We start from the raw sequence: 23910 nt of genomic DNA, 5'->3' as shown, positions 1-23910 counted from the left end.
GGGGCTGAAGGCGGATGCTTAACCCGCTGAGCCACTCTGGAGCACCTCGGCTGTGTTCCTTCTGAATTAATTCCACGTCTCTTCCAGGACCTCCTCCGGCCTTCCCCACCCCCTCCCCACAGCCAACCCCAGCCTACGATGCAAAGGACCCGGTTCCCTTGCGCAGATGCTCACGCTGGAGAAAACCATCTCTCATCACTGCCAGTGACAGGCACAGGGCTGGGACCTGTGGTCCGCCTGTCAGGGGCTGCTGCAGGACCCAGACCTGCAGGGTGGGCCGAATGGCTCTTACCCACCCCCCAGACGGGGGCCTCCCTCAGAGCGGCAGACCCCCATGTGTATGCACCCGTGCGTGAGTGTGTGCGTGAGTGTGTGCCTGAACTTCCCAGAGCGAGAGGAACACAGAACAAGCTGTCCGTAAATCCTGCTGATGCTGGAAGGGTTAACCGTCACGCCCGATGCCAACAGACAGAACGCCGGTGGATTCATTCATTTGGTTTTGTTTGTGGTTATTTTTTTTTTTTTTACAACTTTAAATACGGAATATAAATAAATTTACATTTAAAAAATAAAAGGAAAGCCCCCAAAAATATAATCACCAACTTTACAAACTGAAGAGAGCAGATTTTGGAGGGGGGGGGTAAGGGGGAAAGTGCAGTGGGGTGGAGGGGAGGGAGGTGGGAGCTCAGACCCCACCCCAGGGACCCCTGGGGATCTTTTCCCTTTTCTCCCCCACTCCCAGCCCATGAGCTGGTTTCCTGGGAGGAGCCACCACTCCTGGGGGGTCTACTCTGGGGGGTAGCATGCCCGGGGAGAGCGAGGGCTGCCCCCTCCCTTGGAGATTCTCTCCTGGGTTTTTCACGCCCGCCTGGAAGGGGAAGTGCTTGAGCTGAGGACTCAGGAAAATAGAGGCCAGCTGGACAACGCGTGGCCTCCCCACCCAACGTGGGCTCACTCTCCTGTCCAACCACCCCAAGCCATTGGCTGGGTCGGGACACAGCCAGTCCACATGGAACCTTCATGTCGACTAGGAACAGGATCCCTTTCCTCAAGACATTTTAGCTCCATCTGCCAGAAAACTGTCCTAACAAATACACCAACGGGCCGTGTTCTACGGCGTGAACAACGACCCCTGCACGCGGTGCCCTTGCACAGTGCACACCCTGCACGAACCTACGCGGCAGTCTCGGCCGGGCTGGGATTCGAAGCGCAGGCCCCCTGCTGCCCTGACCCCTGGTCTTCGGCCTAATGGAGCAGTGAGTGGGGTTATTTACGGTCTCAGCACGGGGTCCAAGGAGTCCCTCGGTGGAGCGGACTGAAGGCCGGGACAAGAGGAAGACGCAGGGTGGAGGTAGAGAGATGAAACAGAGGAGGTGAAGGCAGGGGAGTGGAAGGAGGCAGTGAGCGCCCAGATCACCATCCATGGTGGCTCCAGAGCAAACTTCATCTCTAACCCATCTGACGGGGCACTTGGCTGCCGGGTACTCGGGCCACGCCCACGCCCACCCAGAGGAGTCCACATCTTCGAAGATTTCATATATAGAAAACGAAAGGAAGCCACTATAAGCAGAGGTGACCGGGGAGAAAGAAGTGACTGGGCCTGGGCGCCGTGGGAGGATTTCTCTCCAGTCTACGGTCCAACGCGTGGTCTCAGCCACAGGAGGATGAGGCACCCTGGCCTGCCTGGGGGTGCTCCCTTCAGAGCGGGCCAGGGGTCCTGGGACCGGGCAGGCCATCCATGCCTAGAGGGCCTCAGGGCCACGTGCAGGGTTTCAGGCCAGTCCACGGCGCTCAGGTGTGACCCGGGCCAGGAGCCGGGGAAGGGAAGCTCCTCCGGTCCCCGAACGGCGATCCCATGGGTCTCTCTTACACTTCTATGCCACATTCTCGGGGTCAGCGGAGGAAGACAGCGATGGAGTTCAGGTCCTTCGTGTCCTTCTGGAGCTCCCGGGCAAGGCGCTGGGGGCCAATGAGGGGACCCGCTGGTGGGTGGACAGGCGCGTGGGAGGGGGGGAAGCACCATTGGCCGTCCGAATCAGGCATCGAGACAGACGGACGAGGGGAACAATATTATCACTCCAAGGACCCCATGGGGGCGATACAGCAAATACCATATTAAATAACCCTGTAGGCCAAGCAGAGGGAGACAGGGGGTCAGAGACAGCCTGGGGGCTCCGGCCCATACTCACACGCCTCCCTTGCCAGGGGCAGGGAGCTGAGGCTGACCAGCCATCCCTGGTTTCCAGCAGCGCTCAGGGCCTGGGGGAGTTGAAGTTTAGACTTCCCGTCCTCTTAGGGCATGTAGGGACACAGCTGGGCTGGGGTCCCCAAAGACCCTCACCCACCTGCCCCATGAGAAAAGTCAGCCGAAGTTGGGCGGAGGGGATCCAGGCTTAGAGCTCAGACTTTTGTATGGGGAAACACCTCTCTGCAGCCCAAGCCACAGGCCAGGGGAGAAGAAACCCCAGGGGCCTGGACCTCGGGTTCCCCGCCTGGCCTCACCTGCCCACACGCTCTTGCAGATGCCCCTAGGCTCCGAGGGTCTCCTTCAATGCCTTCTTGTCATGCGTGTGCTTGAACTTCTGGTGCTTCCCCTTGGGGGGCCGGCGGACTCGCACCGTCCGAATGGTCACCCGAGTCTGGGGTGTCCTGGCTGCTGGAGAGAAAGAAAGGGCTTGTCAGCAGGTGGACAGCCTCTGGAGGGAGCCATCTTAGCAGATGAGGAAACTGAGGCAGAGAGACCGGGATCTGAACGTAGGAGTCTGCTTCTGGACTCCATGCTTTCAACCACTGGCCTACGAATCACAGCACTTGTGAGCCTGGGTCAAGGTTAGCACTTAGGTCTCTTCCTCCTGAGCCCTTAGGTCGACATCCTGGAAGCGAAAGCTTTCTCCGCCAAGCTCAAGGCCCGTTTCTTCCTGGGGGCCTTCCCCAGCGATCCCAGCTCTTTGGGGCCGACACCGACCTCCCACCTCACAGACACAGCCCGCCCTGAAGCGGTCAGCCCATCTCTGCAAACAGACAATGTAAGGATACAGGCAGGTGTCAGATGCCCCTTGGGGGAGGACATCTAGACGGGCCATTAAAGGGCCCAGAGTCTGGGCTCCAAGGATGGGGTCATCGGCACAGGACGCGGGGCTGGGCAAAGCCTGAACAAGCGTGAGGTCGTCACGCAGCTCGCGAGTGACAGAGGAGAGTCTCGAGCCCGGGGGGTCTGACACCGGCCACCACACGGGCCACACCACCACACCGTAGCCAAGCCGCGGACAGCTGCCAGCGGTGCAGTCGCGTGGGGCCAAGTTGCTGAAACTGACATGACAAGGCTTTAGGTCATCTACAGATTAGTCAGCAGAACAGGCCTTCCAAAATCTGGTTTGGAAAGTCGCAGGAAGCAAAGGCACGTAAAAGAACCACACTCCAAACACAAAGAAGAATATGAAGTTTCCCGAATAGGAACCACGCTACATCTTTTGGCGATTCCGTGTTATGCGATATTCCATGTTGTTCCGTGTTAATCGTAGCGATCATTTACAGCAGGTCAGTTTGAAGCTGGCAAATTATTAGTCTTCTCAGGGCGTCCGTGCCTTAGCTCGGCTCTCAGAACAGGACAAAGAGGCTAAGAGACAGCCCTGCCTTCAGGGGTCTTGTCAGATGTCTGTCCTCCAACAATTGTAAGTTACTGAAGATCAACACGTGATTTTTTTTGAATGCTCATCTAATCCTATTAACTAAAAAATTCTTGATCCTTACTGCAAACGTGCGAGGAAGAAAAGGCAGCAGGACAGTCTAAGGAACCCAGAACTAGACAAGACCTGGGTTCTGGGCTAGACTTTGTCACTGTGCAACCTTCGTTAAGTCCCTTACCCTCTCTGTGTTCCAGCAACCCCTTTAATAAGACTGAAAGACCGACTTAGAAGGTCATCTCTCTGGACTGTTCTGGCTCTCAAAGTTTTGAATTCTTTGACCACAAGAAAATGATAAGGCAGGTAGGCGCGAGCGACTGGTGTCAGAGTGAGAGAAAAGCCCAGAACAGAACGTGAGGATACCTTGATCCAGCTCTCCCCCTGCCCGGGACTGGCTGTGTGACCTTGGGCAAGACCTCAGCCTCTCTGAGCCTCAGGCACCTCTTCTGCAAAATGTGGACCAGGTATTTGGATCAGATCATTTTTTTGGTCCTTTTCGACTCAAGTCAAACTACGCCCCTGAAATTGTGAATTCACAAAATCGAAAGAGAGGAACACAGCTCCGGTTCCAAACATCCATCAGATGCCTGAACCCCATCTGTCACTTCACTGCTGCAGGATGGCCCAGTCTCTACCCACACATCTTCAACAACAGAAACTCCCTACCGCACAAGGCATGCGATTCCATCTTGGCCCCCTGACTGATCAACAGCTTTTGACATATAGAGTTCAAACCCCTCTCCAGGGGCTTTTCCCCCACTGGTCCTGATCCCCACTGAGGGCCATAAGGAATTAGCTTGACTTCTCACCCCCAGGACAAGTTGTCAAGTATCTGAAGATGATGTGCATGGAATCTTCTCTTATGTGCTCGTTCGACAAAGTAAGGGGCTGTGGTAGCAGGACAGGGATGGGGGCTGCCCTGGACAAGGTAGTCAGGGTAGACCTCTAGGAGGAGGGGACTTCTGAGCTGAGACCCAAACGAAGAGGCTTGTGAAGAGTTGACAGAAGTGAGTTTCGGAGGGAAAGTGGCATGTGCAAAGGCCCTGAGGCGGAAACACATCTGGCCACGCAAAGAGGTCAGGTTGGCTGGGGTGGCATAAGTGAGGGGGAATGGTTGGCAACAAGGCTGGAAGGCCAACCGGGGGCTAACATCCTCACGTAAAGCTTCGGATGAATTTAAGCAGGGGTATGCCTGCTCCAACTTCCCCCCGCAACCGGCAGCTGCCACAGGAGAAGCGAGCTGCCCAGCTGAGCCGTTCGGAGGCAGACCCCGGACCAGCGCTTACCTCGCTGCTCTTGGGAGCTCCCTGGGCTTCGGGTCACGGGTCGTGCAGCCACCACCGTCTCACACTTGCACGCCAGGTGGTCCTCCAGGGTCACCGTGGCCTTCTTAAAGACTGGCCTCTTCCGCACAATCTCGATTTTTCTCACCTGGAGGACAGAACCATCGAAGTGCCTCTGGGAGACACTACGCGGGCAGGGGCCGAGGGAGCCCGCCTGCCTGCTCTTCCCTCCCCAGTGTCCCCCCGCAGGGATCTTTCCTCGAAAGCAGGGGGTGGAGAGAGGCAGGGCAGACACTCTGGCCCAAACAATAGCAGGACCTTGCCCTCTACCCTTCTTGTAGCTTTTCCATCAAAACAAGCCCTCCCGACCCGGCCTCCAGCTTTGGCTGCAGCCCCCTTGGAGCTCCCAGAGAGGGAGAAAGGCATTTCCGGGTTGAGCGTAGGGCCTGCGGTGTCCCCATTCCCGGAGCGCCAGCCAAGGTCAAGGGCTATGGCAGAGGCGGGAGATGGTTGTCTGGAAGGAAGTGGGGGGGAGGCTTTATCCAGGAGGGAGGCGGGCAGGGGGAGGTCAGCTGTCAGGTGTCCATCCATAGAGCTGGAAGCAGTGGGGACAGGAGATACCGTGACAGTGGGTGGTGCGGTAGAGAGTGACACTTGTGATCTCGGGCACGGGGCCCAGGCCTGGGATGGATGGTGGGCAGGGGGAAAGGCCACAGCTGACCTCAGGGAGGGGAGTATGGTGACGCAGGTGGAGCCTTTGGCAAGAGTGGGGCTCGCCAGCCGGTGCCGAGCCCTGGAGGTGCAGCTCGGCCCAGCCCGAGTCGGTGTGCAGGCGAGGCAGACCCGAAGGGCACAGAAACCTCTCCGCGTGAATCAGAAGACCGCTGAGGCTTCTCTGGCCCTGCCTTGCCCAGCGTGAGACCCGGAGCTCCCCCGGGCAGCCTCTACTCTAGAATTTGCCTTGAGTCAGAGTGCACACCCGATCTTTCTAGAAAGGAGGCAGGGTTCAGCATTCTGACTCTGCTAGGGGCTGCCCCAGCTCTTGCAACGTCTGCCGCCCGGAGGGCCTCCGCCCCCCTGCTCGTGAAGGACACGGCAAGGAGCCTCAACAGGTCTGGAGGAAAACTGAGCAGCCCAGAACATTCTGAGTGCCCAACAAATGCTCGTAGACCTGTCTCTTCCGGGGACCTCTTGGGATTTCACCCTTGCAAAAGAGGCAACACCCTTCACTAAATGTCCCACGCCTGGCCCTGCCTGGGGGTCCGCCTGTGGCTTTTGGTTACAGCGGCCTGGGTGGCCTCGAGGACTCACAGGTGGCCTCAGAGCACCTGCCCAGAGGGCGGCCTGCAGGTGGCCCTCTCTGGATGGAGCCCGGGGGCCCGCCAGGAATGCCCCTCCGCCCCTACGGAGCGAGCGACGAGCCCCCGAGGGCAGCCCCCGCCCACTGCCCGGGCCGGCGAGCGGGCTGGGCAGGGGTGGGGGTGGGGGTAGGGTGGGAGTGGGGTGCGGGCCCCCCGCGCACCTGGACAAGCCGCAGCTGCACCTGGGTGGGACGGCACTGCACGTTGTGGTTGTTACAGCAGCCGGAGCAGCGCTGCACCTCCACGCAGGGCGGCCACACCAGGAAGTTGGCGTTGGTGCGGTCTATGAGGCGCCGGGACACCTCGAACACCTCCGTGCGTGTCTTGCACTCGGCGATCATGGCTGGCTCGGCGACCGTCGGGGAACCTGAAGGGAGAGGGGGCCTCCGTCAGGAAGGTGGGCCTGCCCAGGGCCCCCACCCGGCGGCCAAGCCCAGCGGGGGCACTGCTGTCCCCCAGAGATGGCCGGCTAGGGGCGCCTGGGGGGCTCAGTCGGTTAGGCGTCCGACTTCGGCTCGGGTCACGAACTCACAGCTCATGAGTTCGAGCCCCGCGTCGGGCTCTGTGCTGACGGCTCGGAGCCTGGAGCCTGTTTCAGATGCTGTGTCTCCCTCTCTCTCTGCCCCTCCCCTGCTCACCCTCTGTCTCTCAAAAATAAAACATTAAGAAAATTTAAAAGAAAAAAAGGGGGGGTGGGCTGATCCCCACTTCCTTCAGCCCCAGGGACAGTTTTCGTGTCCTGGCTATTATCAGCCGTGGGACTTGGACAGGCTGCTGATGGGCTCTCAGCCTCAGTTTCCCCATGAGATCTACACCCCAAGAACCGCCTTAAGGATCCAGTGAGATCATTCAGAGAGTGCCGGCCTGTCGTAAATGTCGGCGTCCTTCCACCAGCCCTCGGTTTCATTCGGCTATTTCACAGGTTTATGGGCTTGCCCGACTCCTGGATCCTACTCACTTATTATTTTGTAACCGCTCTTATGTTGCCATTTGACACTGTAATCTATTCTTAAATCCTTGCTTCTTTCAACGCCTGTTCCCTCATCTACGTGTGACACGGGATGACAGAGCCTATACTGCACCTGCGGATCTAAGGGCTAACGTGAGTGGCCTAGAGCAAGCGTCCAGTCGACGCCGGGGCTCTGTCTTCGTTTTCATGTAGAGACGCTGCCCAAATTCACAGACGGAGGAGTGGAACTCAGGCCACCGACTCTTATCTGGAGGTCCCCGAGCCACTGTCTACAGTGTTGTGGGGACTTCAGGTGGGCAGAGAGGAGGAAGGGCTTAGAGCACGCACTGGCCTCCCCAGGGAAGGCTCCCACGGGACCCGGGCGGGTCCAAAGCTTTGCCTGCTGACCCAGGAGGCAGCCCTAAGCCGCGGAAGGGACATGCAGCCCGCCAGGATGGCACCGGGTCCACATGAGAAGAGCAGCTGGGATCCCAGCCCTAGTTGTTGCTAGCTGTGCGACTTCGGCCACGTCTACCCCTCTCTGGGCCGCAGTTTCCAACTCGACAAGATGGGGTTAATGATATCTGTCTCTCGGGTTGAAGAAATGCGTGTAAAACCACTATATTGGGGCACCTGGGTGGCTCAGTCGGTTGAGTGTCCGACTTCGGCTCAGGTCATGGTCTCACAGTCTGTGAGTTCGAGCCCCGCATTGGGCTCTGTGCTGATGGCTCAGAGCCTGGAGCCTGCTTCCGATTCTGTGTCTCCCTCTCTCTCTGCCCCTCCCCCGTTCATGCTCTGTCTCTCTCTGTCTCAAAAATAAATAAAAAACATTAAAAAAAAAAACAACAACACTATATTTAGGAAACCGTGTGTGTTGGGGGACGGGGCGTGAGGACTCAACTCCTCGATACAGTGTCCTGAAGGACAGTTGTACTCTCTTACAGTTTAAATCAGTCCTAAGTGCCGGACGAACGGGCGGCCCAGAGCCGTGGGCGGGCCGCCCGCCCCACGTCTCCTTCTCTGGCTCCCACTGTTGAGAAACCACCATTCTTACCTGCAGCCTCACCTAGGCTCCTTCTCCCTCGGGATAAGCTCTCCAGCTCGCCTCCAGAAAGGGATCGAGTCGAATTCAGGTCCAACTCGGCTCTGTCTTCGTCTGCAAGGCAAGGCAAGGCACAGTCGGAACGCACCCTGATAAGCGCTGGCCGGTCCGTTGGTGGGGTGGGGGCTCCCCTGGGGGCTCCGGGGTAGGCAGGAAGGTGGCCCCTTACCCGTCACTGGTACCCAACTCGAGACAACAGACTCCCTTTCCAGCTCCCTGTAAACCCGAGGGTCCTGGCTCTGGAAAGGGGCTCTCCAGGAACCCCGGGGTGGCCGTGGGGCTCGGGAGGGGGGTGAGGCCCTGACTGCATCCCTGGCGGGCCTTCAGCCCCACTCTGGGCTCTTCGGCCACATTTTTGGACAGAACCCATGTCAGTGGAGTTAAAAATAGCCCTTCCCTTTCGCTACTGTAAAAGAACCCTCCTCAGCCTCCAGGGCAGGGCAAGGACCCAGAGCTCGGAAGGCCAGTTTCCAATGCCCCTCCGCCCAGCGTTCCCATAGGAAGTGCTGAATGGAGAAATTCCCAGAATCCCCGGGGGGACCAGCTTGCCCTGGACACAGCCTCTCTGGAGCCCCGGACAATGGCCCAGCTGAGCGGGAGAGAGGGAGGAGGGAGAGGAGCAGGGGTGAGGGCTGAAGGCAGAGAGGGGTGGGGAGCCAGCCCGCAGGGATGGGGGTGCCCGTACCCCGTGCCCTTCCCAGCCTGGGTTTTGCTCCAGCTCCCAGTGTCTCGCTCACTGTGTTTGCCTCTCCCCTCTAACCTTTGGCCCCGGGTCCGCCCTACGGTCTGTTTACTCCTCAGGTGACAGTCTGAGGGGTCAGCCCTACGGTCCGTTTATTCCTCAGGGGACAGTCTACAAACTACAGCCTGGGGCGCCCTCCTCTCGGTGTCATAGCTGCTCCCTCTCTCTCGAGGCAGCCAACACCACTGTGGGAGGTGAGGGCCAGACAGGAGGACTTTGAGCTCAACACCGAATCCTGGGCAGACCCTTCTAGCTCTCTGACGGCTGAAGAGTCAGCACAGAAACCGAGGGGTGTCAGGGACAAGCTCCCGCCCCCTTCACGCAGCCCCTGGTCGCTCCTGCTGTCTCCCCTTCCTCCCGGCCCGCCAACGCCAACGCCAAGGCTCGTGTGCCCTTCCGTGTGGGCTCCCGGGGGTTCCTGTCTGGAGGAGACCCTCCTACAAATCCTACAACCGGTGCATTTCCATCCGGCCTGCTGCTCCCGCGCGTCAGAGCGTCTGTCTGTCCCTCTCGCTCCCTTCCTTTCTCCCTGCCATCTCTGGAATGTCCCTGGTGGAGAGGAGATGGGGGGAAAGATGTGCTTTGTGGCAAGGTTAAGTTGATTAGGAAAAAATAGCCACATGGTTGCCTCGAAACAGGCCCGCTATTGAAAACCTCCGTCTCCAATCCCGACCCCCACCCGGGGTGTGCAGGGGCTGAACGAGGGTGGGGGCCAAGGGCCTTGGAAAGAAACCGCAGAAAGGCTAAATTTGGAAGTTGCCCCATTGTGTTGGCCAGGGCTGGCCAGTCGGGCATGGGGTGGGGGATGTGGGAGACGTCGGGTGGGGGGCCGAGTGAACAATAGGTGGGCCCAGCTGGGGCCCCCTCCCGCCTGCCTCGCCAGCCCCCGGCACAGGCGGGTTTGAAAGGGCCCGGGAATGCTTTTGAGAGGGAGCCAGGGGCCCAACGGGGAGAGGAAACAAAGACAGGAAATGCTGTCCCCCGTAGATAGGAGTCTGGGCAAGGATTACAAAGTGACAAAGAGACAAAACCCTAGAGGGAAGGAGAGCTGGGGTTGCAGGGGGGGCGCTGACCGGGGCTCCAGGGAACAGGCCAGAGGTTAGAATAGAATGGAATTTGCTCTGAAGACAGCGTTTATAAATACATTCCTGACCCAGCCCGCCAGCCCGGCCACGTGTGTGCCACCAAGCACGTGCCCATTCGCTGAGGGCACTCTCGGGCGAGGGCAGGGTTGCCCGCTGGTCTGGGCCAGGTGTCCCCAGGAGACCTTACAGACCGGGCCCCCGGCCAGAGGGGCAGGGAGACGGCTCCTTCGGCACCACCCTTCCTGGCCGAGGCCACACCTGGATACACATTCGGCGTGTGCCCCAGGCACCTTCTCCCTGCCCCCCTCCTCCTGGCACCCGACCCTGTGCGCCAAGCCAAGGCAGAGCCACATGTGGGTGCTTCTCCCGCCACGCCCCACGTCCCGAGTACCAACCCATCCACCTACTCAGCCCTGCCCTGGACAGGTGTGGCCACGCCCTCCCTGGGCTGCCACAGGCCTCTAGTTACCTGGAAGTCAAGGAAGACAGGACGCCCCATGCCCTGCCCCTCGCGGCTCCCCGGGATTCAGTGGGGGCCCAGAGCACCGAACAAGGATTCAATTTACCTACGGAGTCTCCGTGTAGCAGGCGCTGGAGGTCATCGAAGGAGCGGATTGAGTGGTCACTCAGCATCTTGTAGAGTTCCTCGGGAATGGGGTCCCCCTGCCAGGGAGACACCATGGGGCCAAGTGAGCCAGGAGTGAGGGCTTTCCAGCCACGGCCCTCTTGCCCGCCACACACACACACACACACACACACACACGCACGCACGCACGCACCCTCCTATGGAAAACTCCCACAAGGCCTCTCGGCCCTGGGCAGGCAGACGGCCAGGATGGGGGCGCGGGCAGGGGGCGGATTCCAAGCCTGACACCCGGAAGCACAAAGGTCTAGGGGCCAGGACCTGCTGAAGCCTCTAAGAGCCAGGTCAGAAGCTCACCCCACACCCCCAGACACGAAGCCCAGCTTGCTCTGACTTAGATCGGACTACATACACATCTGTCTCCCGCATCACAACCCCTGGAGACACTTTGCCTCCACACGTGACAGCCAATGACAGCCAGCATTTGTCGGACGAGATCTAATTTACCCCCATTTTACAGATGAGAAAACAGAGTCGTAGCAGCCAATCAGCAGCAGAACCTGCATTCAAACCCAAGGCTTTCTGACGGAGGGACCTGTACTCCAGCCTCCTGGGTCCGTGAGGTATTTCCAAATGCTTGCAGAGTTGGACAGTCTCAGGAGGCCACAGGTACTAATATCTCTATTTAGTCTCTTGCTCACAAGAGGAGAGGAGGGAATCCTCAGTTAGAGACGGGAAACCTGAAAGCTAACCCATGCCCCATGCCCAACCAAACCCTATTTTTAGAGCCCCTCTGGCCTGTTACCAAAAACACTTGAAACTTAATAAGTGCTTTAACAGGCCCCACTCGGAGCCGGGCTTCCTCCAGGGAAACCACAGGCCCCACAACAACATGAGAGCAGCCTGATAGGAAGGTCACGGCCACGTCCCTCATGGCCCACGAGGGGCTGAGGGAGACCTGAGGGGCTGGTGCGGCAGGACTTGAGAAGGAGTGCACAATCTGGACACCCAGTGCCTTGGGGCAAGGGAGGTGTATGAATGAGACGCTGCTTTGTGTACAAACCCACACCCGTGGAGAAACACACACACACACACACACACACACACACACACACACACACGTGCACACACAGACACAGGAAGGCATGGTCTTGTAGAAGGAGCCCTGGAGGGGGCGCCGGCAGACTTGACTTACTGAGGTTCAACAACTCTGTGCCTCAGTTTCCCTGGATAAGGAAGCGGGAGCTTCTGCACTAGTCAGTTCTTGGAACGTTCCAAGGACTGGAGTCCTCACTGGCTTTGCACAGGCCAAGTCCCTGCCCGACAGGGGGGAGGAGGTCATCTACCCCATGGCCAGCCCCCGGGGGCTCTCCCCACAAGCTCCGTTAGGAGCTTTGTGATGGATCAGTTTCTGGCTCCCCCAAAGCTCTGTTTCCTCAACAGTTAGCATGATGTCTGGGAACAGCTCGGCCAGGGGTTCTGCCATGCCCATCCAGCTCTGGCCACCCAAGTCGGCCTTGGAGCCACAAGACGCAGGGTGGAGTGTGGATATGACTGCTTCTAAAACGAATTCCTTGATGGGGCACCTGGCGGCTCAGTCCGTTGAGCTTCCGACTTCAGCTCAGGTCATGATCTCACGGTTCGTGGGTTAGAGCCCTGAGTCAGGTTCTGTGCTGACAGCTCAGAGCCTGGAGGCTGCTTCCAATTCCGTGTCTCCCTCTCTCTCCGCCCCTCCCCCGCTCACGATCTGCCTCTCTCTCTCTCAAAAATGAATACATGTTAAAAGAAGATTTTTAAAATGAATTCCTTGAAACCCCTGAGCTCAGCTTTTTCATGTGAGTGTGGCACTTATAATCCTGCCTGGCGTCTAGGGCTGTTGGGAGGTTCAAAGAGAAGAAAGGTTGGGGGCCTCGAGTAAGCTTGGCCGGGAGCTGGGGTCTTTCCTTCAGGGTCCGCGACTATGAAGCTGGGGCTGCATAAATGAGGGGGGAAAGGGACATCTTACGTGCCTTCCCTACCTCCGCCACGCTCTGCCTCCTCCGACTCCCAGAGAGAGACCCTGGGTGTCTCCAAATGTGGACACAGCGCCCTCCCCACAGTACGGAAGGCAGGTGGCCGGTCCCCACTTAAGAGGGAGGCAGACTACGTCCCCTGAGGGGATTATCAAATGCAGAGAGCTAGATGCTACCCTTGTACCCTACTAACTGCCCCATGACCTCAGGCTGGTCACTGCCCTTCTCTGGTCCTGGCTCTCGTCTGTGAACCAAGGGGTTGAAGACATTTGACTCCGTCCTAATTCTGCCTGGGGTGGCAGGAGAAGCAGCAGAGGAAAGCTGAGGGTGGGGGTGCCCAGCCAGGTCTCCAAGCTGTCCGTGCAGTAACGATGCAATTAACCTCCCAGGAGGGGGGCCCAAGCACCCCAAGTGCCATGCCGCATTCCTGCCAAGAACTCCTTGTCCACTGGAGAGCATGCACGAAGGACTCTCTCCTTCTCCCTGGGGTTCTCTCCTGTATGATTCTCCCACCTCCTCCCCCAGGAAGACCGCCTGGGATATTTGCCCCCACCCCCTAAGCGAACTGCCTCCTAAAGAAAGAGTCCACTTTATTCTAAGCAGAGAGGCCATCCCTGCACCTGTTTCCAGTAATCTGGCCACTAGATGCCCAGAACTCGCTAAGGGCCCCCTGGATTTGAGAATAATAACACAGCTTTTATTAAGGGCTGACATGAGCCAGGCACTGAGCGGAAATGCTGTGCTAACCACCAATGCCAAGCGGCTGGCCCTGTTGTGATCCCCATCTTCCAGATGAGGAAGCTAAAGGCTTAGAGAAATGCAGTCAGGGGCTACAGGTCTATACGCAATAGCAGAGCCGCTCCCCTCCCTCCTCCAGCCCACCACGGAGCCTTCTGGCATCAGATGTCGCAGAGCAGCGGTTGGTTCTCAACCAGGGGCTAGAGGGTCCTCAGGAGACGCTGGCCGTGGCTGAGGCACTTTCGGTGGTCACCCCTAGAGGGGCACCGCTGGCCTCTGGCAGGTGGTGGCCAGGGATGTTGCTGAACATCCTACGACGCACAGGACGGCCTTCCGCAAGAAAGAATTATCTGGCCCGAGATGTCAACAACTCTGTAGTACAGGAAAGAGCAGGGACTTCAGCTGCCCAGGAGACCTGGCCTCTTGGCATTAAGCCTTTTAACAACCTGAAACCTGATAAAGCTTCTGTAGCTTTTAAATGGGGCTAAAATAAGACGCGACTGGTGTCACCGAGAGGCGGAGTCGCACCTAGCCGAGCAGCCAGCAAATAACGGGTACTTAATGAAATGTCGCTGTGGCCAATTCCGTCCTTCAGTGCGGCTCCTGTGAGGGCAGCAGCGAGCAGCCCACACACGCCCAGGGCCAGCAATGCAGGGCATTTTTGAGGATGACAATTGGTGGGTGGAGAGCCGCCCTGCCAGGGGCGAAGCGTATGGCTTCGCATTATTCCCTGTGCTGGGCCCACAGGAAATGGCCCCCAGGCCCCCACTGGCACTGCCTGGGGCCTCATGAGCTGGCGGGTCCCTTCCGGGGGCCGGGGGTGGGGAAATTCAGCCTGTGGTCAGCTCCAGGATGAGACGCCCCGGGGGAGACTCGCAGGGGCACCTGCTTGGGGTCAGAGGCTCTGCTCGGCGGGGGAGGGCGAGCCACCGGGAGCCCCGTTTTCCTGGGCACAGGTTCTAAAAGCCTGTTTAGGTGGGCAGGGAGGGCAAAGAGGCATGGCATACGGATGAGGCTGCCCAGATCCCAGGCCTGGGGTTCCTGACAGGGCAAGGGCGTGGTGAGAAGCCGCTGGGGCACAGCCAAGGCAAAGAGCCTCCTCCCCGCCCCACCCCACCCCCAACACCAGCTGCAGGAGGGCACGAGCTAGCCTAGCGTGAGGCCAGGTGACTTACCTGCTCCCAACCAGGCTGGCAGATCAAAGGGGCTTGGACCCCACCCTCCCCCAGGGCTGCAGCTGCACACACAGAGACGCAGGCTGCGCTCCACTCCGCTGAGGGAGAGGACACTGGCACAGCCCAAGCAACCAGGGGCGTTGTCTGGGTCTGGCGCAGAGAGAAGCCGACAAGGCCTCGGAGCGCCCGCCTGCCTGACAGTCTCGGGCCTGATTTAGATTCCATGCCAAAGCCAAGCCCTTTGAAGAAGACTTTTCTGGGCAGACCACAGAAGCCATTTAGAACCAGACTTCCCCACCTAGCATTTCCCTTCTCTATTGCTCCTGGGACCCTCCCATCCCTCCTGAAGGTCAGCCCGGCCCCACACTGGAGCAGAAAAACTGTCAGGGCTTCCAGAAGGGCCAGGGCAGCAATTACAACCCCTGGAGCCCGTGGCAGCCACTGCCTCTGGGGCAGGAATCTGCGATTTCCAGAGACGCTAGTTAATTCTGCTGCTCCTGGGGAACCGTGAACGAAACCAACCTTCACGTGTTTGGGGGCGCCCGAAACCGAGGCCCAGCTCAAGATACACGGGATCTCTGCAGTCTGATTTTCCTTCTGTTTCTTCCTCTGGCCTATCCAATCTTGGCAGTCCAAGTCCCAAGAAGAGAAAAGAAAGACAAGCCTCTCTCTCAAGATTGGGGGGGGGGGGGGGCGCTCCAATGAGGATGCCTGCGGGAGGGCAGAGTAGCCGGTGCTGCCCTGGGGGCCAGGACTCAATGAGGGCATGTTTATAAAGCACTTAGCAAGTGCTAAACACATGTCTGGCCCTTCTTCCTCACCGCTCCCCCACTCCCCCCCACCCACTGTCCTTCCCACAAATATTTATAGATTATCCACCTTGGACCAGGCACCGTTCCAGGAATGGGAGACAGTAGTGACTGAGACAAACCCTCTAGTGGAGTTTAGACTAGTGAGGAAAACAGATAATAACTGACTCAACCAGAAAATGAAATAGCTGTCCTAGAAAGGGCATGGGGGGGGGGAGGAGTGGGGGGCAATGGGCAAGTGAGAGAAGACCGAGAAGGATCTAGGAAGCCCCCGGCAAACACGTCTTTACCACTCTCGCCACTCCCCGCATCAACCTCCCCCCCATACGAGCACCCCATTCGAGGGTCTGCACCTGAGCCTGGAAATTCAGCTTGGTCCTAAACCCGCAGACGCTTCTAGGGCTGGGAGATGCCAGCAAGTCGGTCTCCGGGCACCTAAGGCCATTAGCAAACCAGGAAGGAGCTGGGTGGTAAAGGGCTGCCAGGCCCCTTCCCTCCTTCCGGGCACAAGGGTGCTAAGGCATCACATGACAGGGGAGGGAGCCTCCCGGAAGCCAGATCAGCTGATGGGAGATGGGACCTCCTAGGCCTCCGCAGACCCTTTGCCAGGCCCTGCATCAGAGCGCCCACCCCTCCTCCCCAGCTGCCCAGGCCTCTACCTGAGGCTCAGGCCCCGGACAAGGCCAGCCCCAAGGCCACCTCCACCAGCAAGCTCTCTCGGAGCCTCCCGTCCCCGACTGGCCCTCAAGTGGATGGGTTTTCCCTTTAGGGCTCCTCCCCCAGAGCCTCCTGAGGCCGACCGGGGGCTCAGCAGGAACGTGCTTCGGAAACTGCAAAGCACCACACAATTGTGGGTTCCCGAGGGAGCGCGTGTCCCAGGACGCTGGGAGTCAAGTGAGGAGAAAGGCACCAGCTTCCGTGCCATAGGGTCCCCCCAAACACACTCACCCACGGAGTTGGGGAAAAGGAGGAGGAAGTGCCGAACGAAGCTGGAAATGGCGAGGGCAGGCCCCGGGGAAAGCCTTATCCAGCTGTCACCCGGCTTCTCTAGAGCCCGCGGGGATCAGCAAAGACACAACAGCCAGGGGGAGCCCCCTCGGCGGCTCAGGGTCCTCCAGTCTTGGAGGTTCAAAGAAGGGCTTATTTGAAGAGAGAAATGTTCCAGACATCAGAGCGCCCCCCCCCCCCCCCGTTGCGTCAACACCATTTTCTGCCACCTGGGGGGTGGTTAAAAAAAAAAAAAAATCCGCCGAGGGATAATGCTTGAGGGGCGTCAAGCTGACCCGAGCAGGCAAAAAACAGTGGGTGCTATGGAGCCAGGACCTGCTGGGAGGGTCCCTGTTTCCCCTCCCTGTTAGTGCCCAGCAAGGAAATGGGGTCACCACCGAGGTGATGAGGTTCCAGGGCCCACGGTAGGCCCACCTGTTGCACGGGGGGTGGGAACCTGCTGCTGGGCGTCTAGGGGCCTTGCGTGCCCGTGTGCGTGCGTGGGTGGGCGCGCACGTGTGTTCAGGCCGCGTGTTCGGGGGCCGTGCGTACGTGTGTGTGCGGTGCGCGCGCGTGTGCCCCGCGTGTGCACGGGCGTGGCGGCGGCGGCGGGCGCGCGACCCGGCCGCGGTAGTGCGTGCCCGTCGCTCTGCGCGCCCGCCCGCCCGCCGGAGCGCAGCATCGCCTCCGGCCAAGAGTGTGCATGCGTGGGGTGAGTGAGCGAGTCCGGGGGCCGGGCGGGGTGGGCTGCGGAGAGCAGCGGCGGGGGCGCCGCCGTTCCCAGGACGCCCTGGCACCGGGCCCAGCCCCCCAGGCCCCGCGGCGAGGCGAGGCGAGGCGGCAGCTGGGGCCGGCCGGCGCCCCCCTCCCCAACAGCTGGCCGCGGCCCGGGGGGCTGCGGAGAGGAGGGGAGGGGGCGTCGGGAGGGGCCTGCAGGCTACCGGGCCGAGAGCCCCGCGGCCTCCCTCCCGGGTGCGGACCGCGGGGGGTTGGCCGCGGAAGGGCGGGGCCCCAGGGCGGGCGGCCGGCGGCCCTCGAGGAGCCCCGAGAACAAAAGGAGACGGCGACGGCTCCTCTGTGGTCAAAACAACCTGCGCTGGCGGCGGCCCAAGGTCTGGCCGCGGCCTCGGAGCCCTTCACCTTAACCCCTTCGCCGCCGCCGCCTCCTTCCTGCGCCTCGCTGGACGCCCGGCGGGGTGGGTGGGGGGGGCGGCCCTCCTCACGAGCGGGCGAGGTGCGGGCTCCCGGCCGCGCGGAGGCGGGACGGGACCCAGGCACGCCGCGCTCCCGGCCGCACTCTCCTCCCCTCCACCTCGCGCTTCCTCCCTGCCCCGCCCCCTTTCCCACCTGGATTCCGGGTGGACTTGCCAACTCACTGCTACGTGAGGCTGGGAGGGGTGGGGGGGTGGGGGTTACAGATCCGACCTAATAGCTCCCGCAGACGTTTTTACACCCCACCTGCCTTGCGGCTACGCTTTCACAGGCGCGCTCCGCACCCTGCAAGCGGGGGAGAGAGGCGCTTGCCCTCGCAGGGCGCGGGCGCAGGTTTGGCGGGGCCTGGGGCACACACCCGCCCCGAGGGCTGGATTCCTTAAAAGCCTCTACTCCTCCCCCAGTTCCCGAGTGCCCGCAACCTCTGTCTCTCGGCACCCCCCGCGCCCAAGGCGCCAGCTGCTGCTGGACTCCGCTCCGGGGCGGGCCAGCCCTGCGCTGGCCCGAGGGCGCCCGTCCCGACCGGGAGCCGGAGCCAGGGTGGGGAGACAACCGCCCGCGCAAGGTTGGCGTGGCTGCCACCGGTGCGCGAGCTCGCACCTCCCGTGCAAGCTGGGTCCTGGACGGAACCTAGGCTGGAACCGAAGTGGGCTCGGGAGAACGCGCTGGCCTCTGCACCCTCGGCACCACCCCCACTCTCTCTCCCTTCAGGTTCCTGAGGGGTGGGGGACAGGGCCACACACACGCTCCCCCGACGCTAAAAGGGCCGGAGATCTGGGATCGCCCATGGGAAAGCAAGCCACCCCCGCCCCCTCCCCTCAGAGCCTGGCACCTCCCGCACCTCGCGTCCCAGCCCTCGGAGGTCACCTAGCGCCCGGCGCTAGGCCCGTGGGCTGCAAGGGTCCAAAGTTCACTGCAGGGAGAGGAGGGGGCGGCCAGGGCGTGAGGGTGGGCGTAATGAATGAAGCGAACCAGCCCCAGCCGCCGTCGCAACTCACCTCGGCGCTGACCAGACGCAGGTAGCAGCAGAGAGACAGGAAGAGCGCCCAGCAGCGATTCATGCCGACTCCGGGCCCGGCCCCGCGGGGCCCCGGACGCGTGGACCGAGCGCGCCGCCCCCGCGGCCAGGGTGGGGGGCGGGGGCTGGGGAAGGAGGTGGGCTCGGCTCGGGTCTGCGGCGATCAGGCGCTCAGGCCGCTGCAGCCGCCGCCGCGGCTCACCCGCATGGCCCCCGGGCGCCGCCGCCCCCGGCCCCGGCTCCGTCGTTGGGGGGCTGGGGAGGGCCTGGGCGCGGGACCAGGGTCCGCGGCCGCTACCTGGGCGGATCCCGAGCCCGAGCGAGCATCCACGGCCGGGGGTCTGCGTCGCGAACCAGCCGAGGCGTCTAGCCGTGTGGGGGCGCCCAGGGGACTCCAACCTCCAAGAGGAAAAAGAACACGGCAGCCGATGGTTCGTCTTCACTCGCCGGCTATAGGCGTTTTCCTCTGCCCGCTGGCTTAGCTTTTTTGCAACATTTTCTAGAAAGGCCCCCGAAGTCGGAAAGTGCAGAGCCGGGCACCTCAAGGCCAAAGTCTCCCCCAAAAAACTTTTTCCAAAGTTGGCTCTGCAGCGGCGGCCCGAGTACCCGGGCAGGGAGAGGTGCAAACTCCCGCCCGGGCCGGGTGGGGGGGGCCGGAGCGTGTGCGCCTTGGCGCGGGGCCCGGGCGGCGGGCACGGCTGCTCCGCGCTCGCGGCGTGCCCGCTGCGCGCAGTGCCGGGCGCGGCAGACAGGTGGACGCGGCGCGAGTCCGTCGGTCCGTCTGTCTGCGCGCTCGCCGCTCTGGGCGTCCTCTGCGGGCTGTGAGCTGCGGCTGCTCCGGCTTCTCTTTGCAGCGAGGCTGGAGGGTGGGCCTTCCCCCCCCCCCCTTTTTTGCGCGTGTGTGTATGCGTGTGTGCGCAAAATATCGCAATCTCGGAAATGAAAGATGGGCGCTGGCGGCCAGAGGGGAGCCCTCGGGGAGGCAGCGGGGGAGGCTGCGGGCGCGCGGGGAGACAGGCGGGCTGCTCCCGGCGGCAGGAGGAGAAGTTGCCACCCTTTCAGCTGTTCCGGCCTTTATAAAGGAGAAGGGAGAGTGCTAGAGGTGGGTGGAGACTGCCTTTCCTCTTCTGGCCGAGAGTCAGCACCGGGAAGAGGGGGGGGAGCTCCGGGAGGGCCTGAGGCGGGGGCGGGGCGCTCAGGGGTCTCTGAGAGCTCCGCAGCCCCTCCGGCCGGGAGCCCGGCCCTGGCGAAGGGAGAACTAGGGGCGACTGAGCGCCCCGCCCCTTAGCACAGTGACCGTGGCCTGATTTCTAGCCCACGTGGTTGGGGAGTCGTCTGCAGGGCCGCCGCCAGGACTCCAGACCCGCAGCCCCAAGGACGGCATTTGCATCCCGGCACAGGCATAGGGGGCGAAGGACTCCGGCTCTGCAGCCCGGTTCGCATCCCGCCCTGGCGCTGAGTAGCTGGGTCACCTTGGGCAAGTCACTTCCTCTCGGTGCTCTTCCATCTAGTCTCCAAGCGGGGTAGGGTTATTGCGAGGACTTCATGCCCGAGAGGCCAAAAGGCACCCAGCCCCAAGCCAGCCGCACCAACCCCACAGCCGGCACCATTCAGCTGAAAGCTGGGCCCGTGTCTCCGCCTCCTAGCTGGTTGCCTGGCACACAACGGGCGCTGCCAGCATTGGCTGGGTTTGAATTTGTTGAACTGCAAAGTCACACAAATCCCCACAACCCTGCCGCATCCTTGCAGGGCGGCCATCAGGCTCCTGCAGCCACCCTCCTGTTTACTCCACCCTCCGCCCCGCAGGTTTGGGGACCCGGGGAGGGGGGGCGGGGCACCCACGCCAGCATTCACACGGTTAACGCCTTCCGCCCCCAGCTCCTCCGAGAGCTGCCTGCCCGAGTCCCTGCCTTCAGCAGTCACACGGTCACAGTCACAGAGTCGCACGCGCACACGCCAAGCCCCGCACCCACCACGGGACCCGCAGGCTCCCTGCATCGCCCGGCTCCTGGCTCTAGGACACCTTTATCCGGTCCCCTTGCAATGTCCCCGTCGCCTGCCCTTTGGACCCCACACATCCCTTTGGGATGCCAGCCTGCTCCTCGCACCTCGGACACGGAGACAGGCACCCCGCTGTCTCTTCATAAGCCATCTTCTTGGACCTAAGCGAGGGTGGCACAGAGGAGGGAGGACTTCCCAGACGGGCCTCTTTACAGACAGCCACAAGCACCCACCCTCCGCCCGGTACCACCTAGGCAGCAGTGGCCGAGAGGTAGGCTGCGGGCAGGTCACCTTGGTTCAAATCCCGGTGCGGCCCCTTGCTGTCCGAGTGTCCCTGGGAAGCTTAACCTCTCACTACCGTGGTTGCCTCCGCTATAAACTGGAAATAAATCTCCTATTGGAGGGAGAGGAGGATTTCAAGGAGGCATGGGGAAATTTTAGTGGCAATAGGAATGTTTGTCAGCTTTGCTGGTAATGATGAGTTTACGGGGATATACGCATGTCAGAACTGATACGTGCAGAGTTTATTGTACCTCGATACGGTTGCAGAATTTTTAACTACCTCATACAGTGGTCTGGAGGCTCCGATGAGATGATCCATCTGGAAGGACTGAGCACGACGCCTGGCACATGGAGTGCATCGTTCCTTCAACACAGATTTTTGACTGTTCCCTGGTAGCCAGGCGCTCTTCCAGGCATGGGGGGGACAGCGCAATGCTAACGCGGGCTTCTGGCCTGGAGGAGTCCCGATCCAGAAGATCATAGAAGATCTGTCTGATCATCCAGACAGATGCATAAACAGATAAATTAGGAGACAGGGTGACAAGGGAGATTGGGGGGTGGGGTGCGAAGATAATCCCAGAACACAAAACGGGAAGCCTAAAGACTTAGAGATAAAACCATGGGGCCGCTAGGTGATGTTGCCCTTGATCTTCTGTATCCTTGTCTATAAAAGAGGTGAGAACAGCTACCGTTATTATTGAGGTGACTGTGTAGCAGGCAGTGTTCTTACACTGCACGTAGCGTCTCAGTGCTCCCGCGAGGGATGTTAACTCCTCTCTTACAAATGGGGAGGTTGAAGCCCAGAGACGTTAAGCAGTTTGTTCAAGGTCACACAGCCGGTAAGCGATAGAGCCTGGACCTAAACCCACGTGTTCCAGCTGCAGAGCCCTCACGCCTAAGCCACCATGCTGTGCTGCCTCCTGGCAGGTGACGGCTGACGACGATAATCATGACACATCTTACACAGGGCTGTTGTGAACACCAAATGCGTTAATATGCGTACAAGGGCTTTGCCGGCTGACGGGGCTGTGTCCATAGGAGTTCTGACTGACACACGAAGGAAGGGCCGTAGGGGCACAAAGGAGGGAGCGCACAGCTCAGCCTCAGGGAAGGGATGCAAAGCGGGCTGGCTCCTGGGAGCAGCATCACTGAGCGCCTACTGTATGCCGGCCCTGGGTGGAAATGTAATAAAGGAGACCCGGGGCTGGCACTCTGGGACCTCCCAGGCTCTCGAGTGAGATGGACATACTCGGGACAATCCAGATGTCTTTGTGCACTGTTAGAAGTGGCAGGACAGAACAGGATAGCAGAGGCCGCAGGGACCACATGGCACCTGGTCTGAATGCCATGTACCCTTTCCTGTACCTTCTCCTTGCGGCCGCCATGACCGCGTGGGCGTCTTTCCACACAAGCGGTTCTCTAAAGAACACCTCCTCCTCTTCCTCCTATGAGACTCCACTTAGCACCTCCTCCAGGAAGCCCCCTGGGCTTGGTGCTGGCTTTCGGTTCCCACAGCACGTGCCCCGTGGTATTGTCACTGCCCGTTTATCGATCTAGCACTAGACTGAGATCCAGGTGAACGAGGACCTCATTCCAGCTCCCACAATACAGCAGTTGCTCAATAAATGTCTGCAAAAGAATGGATCAGTGAGTAAAAATCTTGCCTCTTTCTTCCTCTTGAGTCCTGGCCTTTTGGTGCAAAGATGCCAGGCCCTGCCTGAGGGCTGGAAAGAGTTGGGGAGGGGGCTTGTAAGATGAGCCCCTAAGCCCGAATGCACAGACCTGGGAAGATCCCAGCCCATCTTTGGCACTGGGGCCCTGAGGAATCAGGCTTTCCGGGAGGTCTGGGAGCTGGTCATGTGGGCAGAGGGCCACACCCCGTAACTCTCACCGCCCCCCCACACACCCCCTTGAAATGTCTGAGCCGAGCAGAAAACCTCAGCTAATTGCTGAGGGGTCTGCCCAAGGCCAGGGCTTTTTAGACTGTGTGTCTAGAGCAATCTAAGTTCTCCTCCATCGAAAGCATCTCATACCCTGGGAGCAGGGGCCCAGGGCCAAGGAAGGAGCTGGCTTCCTTCCCGGGGACAGACTTGGGCCCTCAAGTGCAGAGTGGGCATCCCCGTTCTCCCGAGAGAGCCCTGGAGGACCTGTGCCAGGCCAGTTTGCTTTCCCAGCTTGATGGTGGGGCAAGTCAGGCTCCAAACTGGGGACAGTCCAAGGCCAAGCCACAAATGGCCTAAGGCCCCAGCCCCAGGCCGTATGATGGCAGAGTACACGATCTACCCCCACACCATGTAGCTGTAGTCAGCTCCCCCAGACCCCCTCCCTGTCCTGCCCTTGGCCTGCTGCCACCCCCACCCTCACCCGGGGAAGGGAGGTACGTTGGTGCTCATTTTATGGGTGAGGAAACTGAGGCTTGCAGGGGACAAGGGACTCGCCTTCCCATCAAAGATTGCCTGGGTTCGAACCCTGCTGTAACCATTTCCTAGCCCGTGACCTTGAACGAGTTACTTCACCTTTCTGAGCCTCCGTTTCCTCATCTGTAAGATGTGGATACCAATAGCGATTACCTCCTGGAGTTAACACATCCTCAGTGTTGAAAGCATGGAGTGAGCACTGCACGCACGTTGGTTAGTTACCAGGATGATCATTGTTAATACTCCAAGCCTCAGGCGCATGCGCACGCACACACCCACCTGTGAGCTCCAGAGACAGGGCTAGGAGAGGAGCCCAGGGCTGGGACGGCTGCGGGCACGTCACGTGGAGGGGAGGAGGTCCTCACACAGGGCCCCGGCCACTTCTGTTGGAGACCCCCACACACTGGTGAGCCTCTGGCCACTGTGGCTGTACCCGGGGAGGCAAGAGAGACCCAGGAAGGCAGACAGACA

General features: G+C 60.5%; 1 protein-coding gene and 1 pseudogene across 5 annotated transcripts; one reads left to right on the top strand and one right to left on the bottom strand.

Annotated features, from left to right (window-relative positions):
- Positions 1 to 484: 484 nt before the first annotated feature.
- PDGFB (platelet derived growth factor subunit B) lies at positions 485 to 19878 on the bottom strand. Of its 5 annotated transcripts, none has more exons than XM_086712238.1 (7): positions 18720 to 19878; positions 10772 to 10868; positions 8343 to 8432; positions 6489 to 6694; positions 4970 to 5114; positions 2503 to 2653; positions 485 to 2125 (listed from the first exon to the last, which is right to left on the bottom strand). In XM_086712238.1, the coding sequence occupies exons 1-6, from the start codon at positions 18780 to 18782 to the stop codon at positions 2529 to 2531; spliced, it is 726 nt and encodes a 241-aa protein (XP_086568364.1). In that variant the 5' UTR covers positions 18783 to 19878; the 3' UTR covers positions 485 to 2125; positions 2503 to 2528. The 5 variants fall into 5 exon arrangements, with proteins under 5 accessions (XP_086568364.1, XP_086568363.1, XP_086568362.1 ...); XM_086712237.1 differs by having other exon boundaries at positions 8331 to 8432; positions 18720 to 19865; XM_086712236.1 differs by lacking the exon at positions 18720 to 19878 and adding an exon at positions 14714 to 16141.
- Positions 15753 to 22660, top strand: LOC147578885 (uncharacterized; annotated as a pseudogene).
- The last annotated feature ends 1250 nt before the right edge of the window (positions 22661 to 23910 follow it).

The sequence above is a fragment of the Puma concolor genome, chromosome B4 (assembly GCF_028749965.1).
Source record: "Puma concolor isolate L17-30 chromosome B4, mPumCon1.1.hap2, whole genome shotgun sequence".
NCBI classification, from domain to species: domain Eukaryota; kingdom Metazoa; phylum Chordata; class Mammalia; order Carnivora; family Felidae; genus Puma; species Puma concolor.
Note: the sequence above shows the minus strand (reverse complement) of the source record. Positions and strands in the feature narration are given on the sequence as shown.

Excerpts from the sequence above, each read along its gene's own strand:
- PDGFB (XM_086712235.1), bottom strand. The coding sequence starts at position 15,514 with ATGTGTTTAGCACTTGCTAAGTGCTTTATAAACATGCCCTCATTGAGT. Across the intron at positions 8,433-10,771 it reads GCTACACGGAGACTCCGTAG|ACGAAGACAGAGCCGAGTTG; the intron begins GTAAATTGAATC and ends CTTGCCTTGCAG. Across the intron at positions 5,115-6,488 it reads TGCAGCTGCGGCTTGTCCAG|GTGAGAAAAATCGAGATTGT; the intron begins GTGCGCGGGGGG and ends TCTGTCCTCCAG.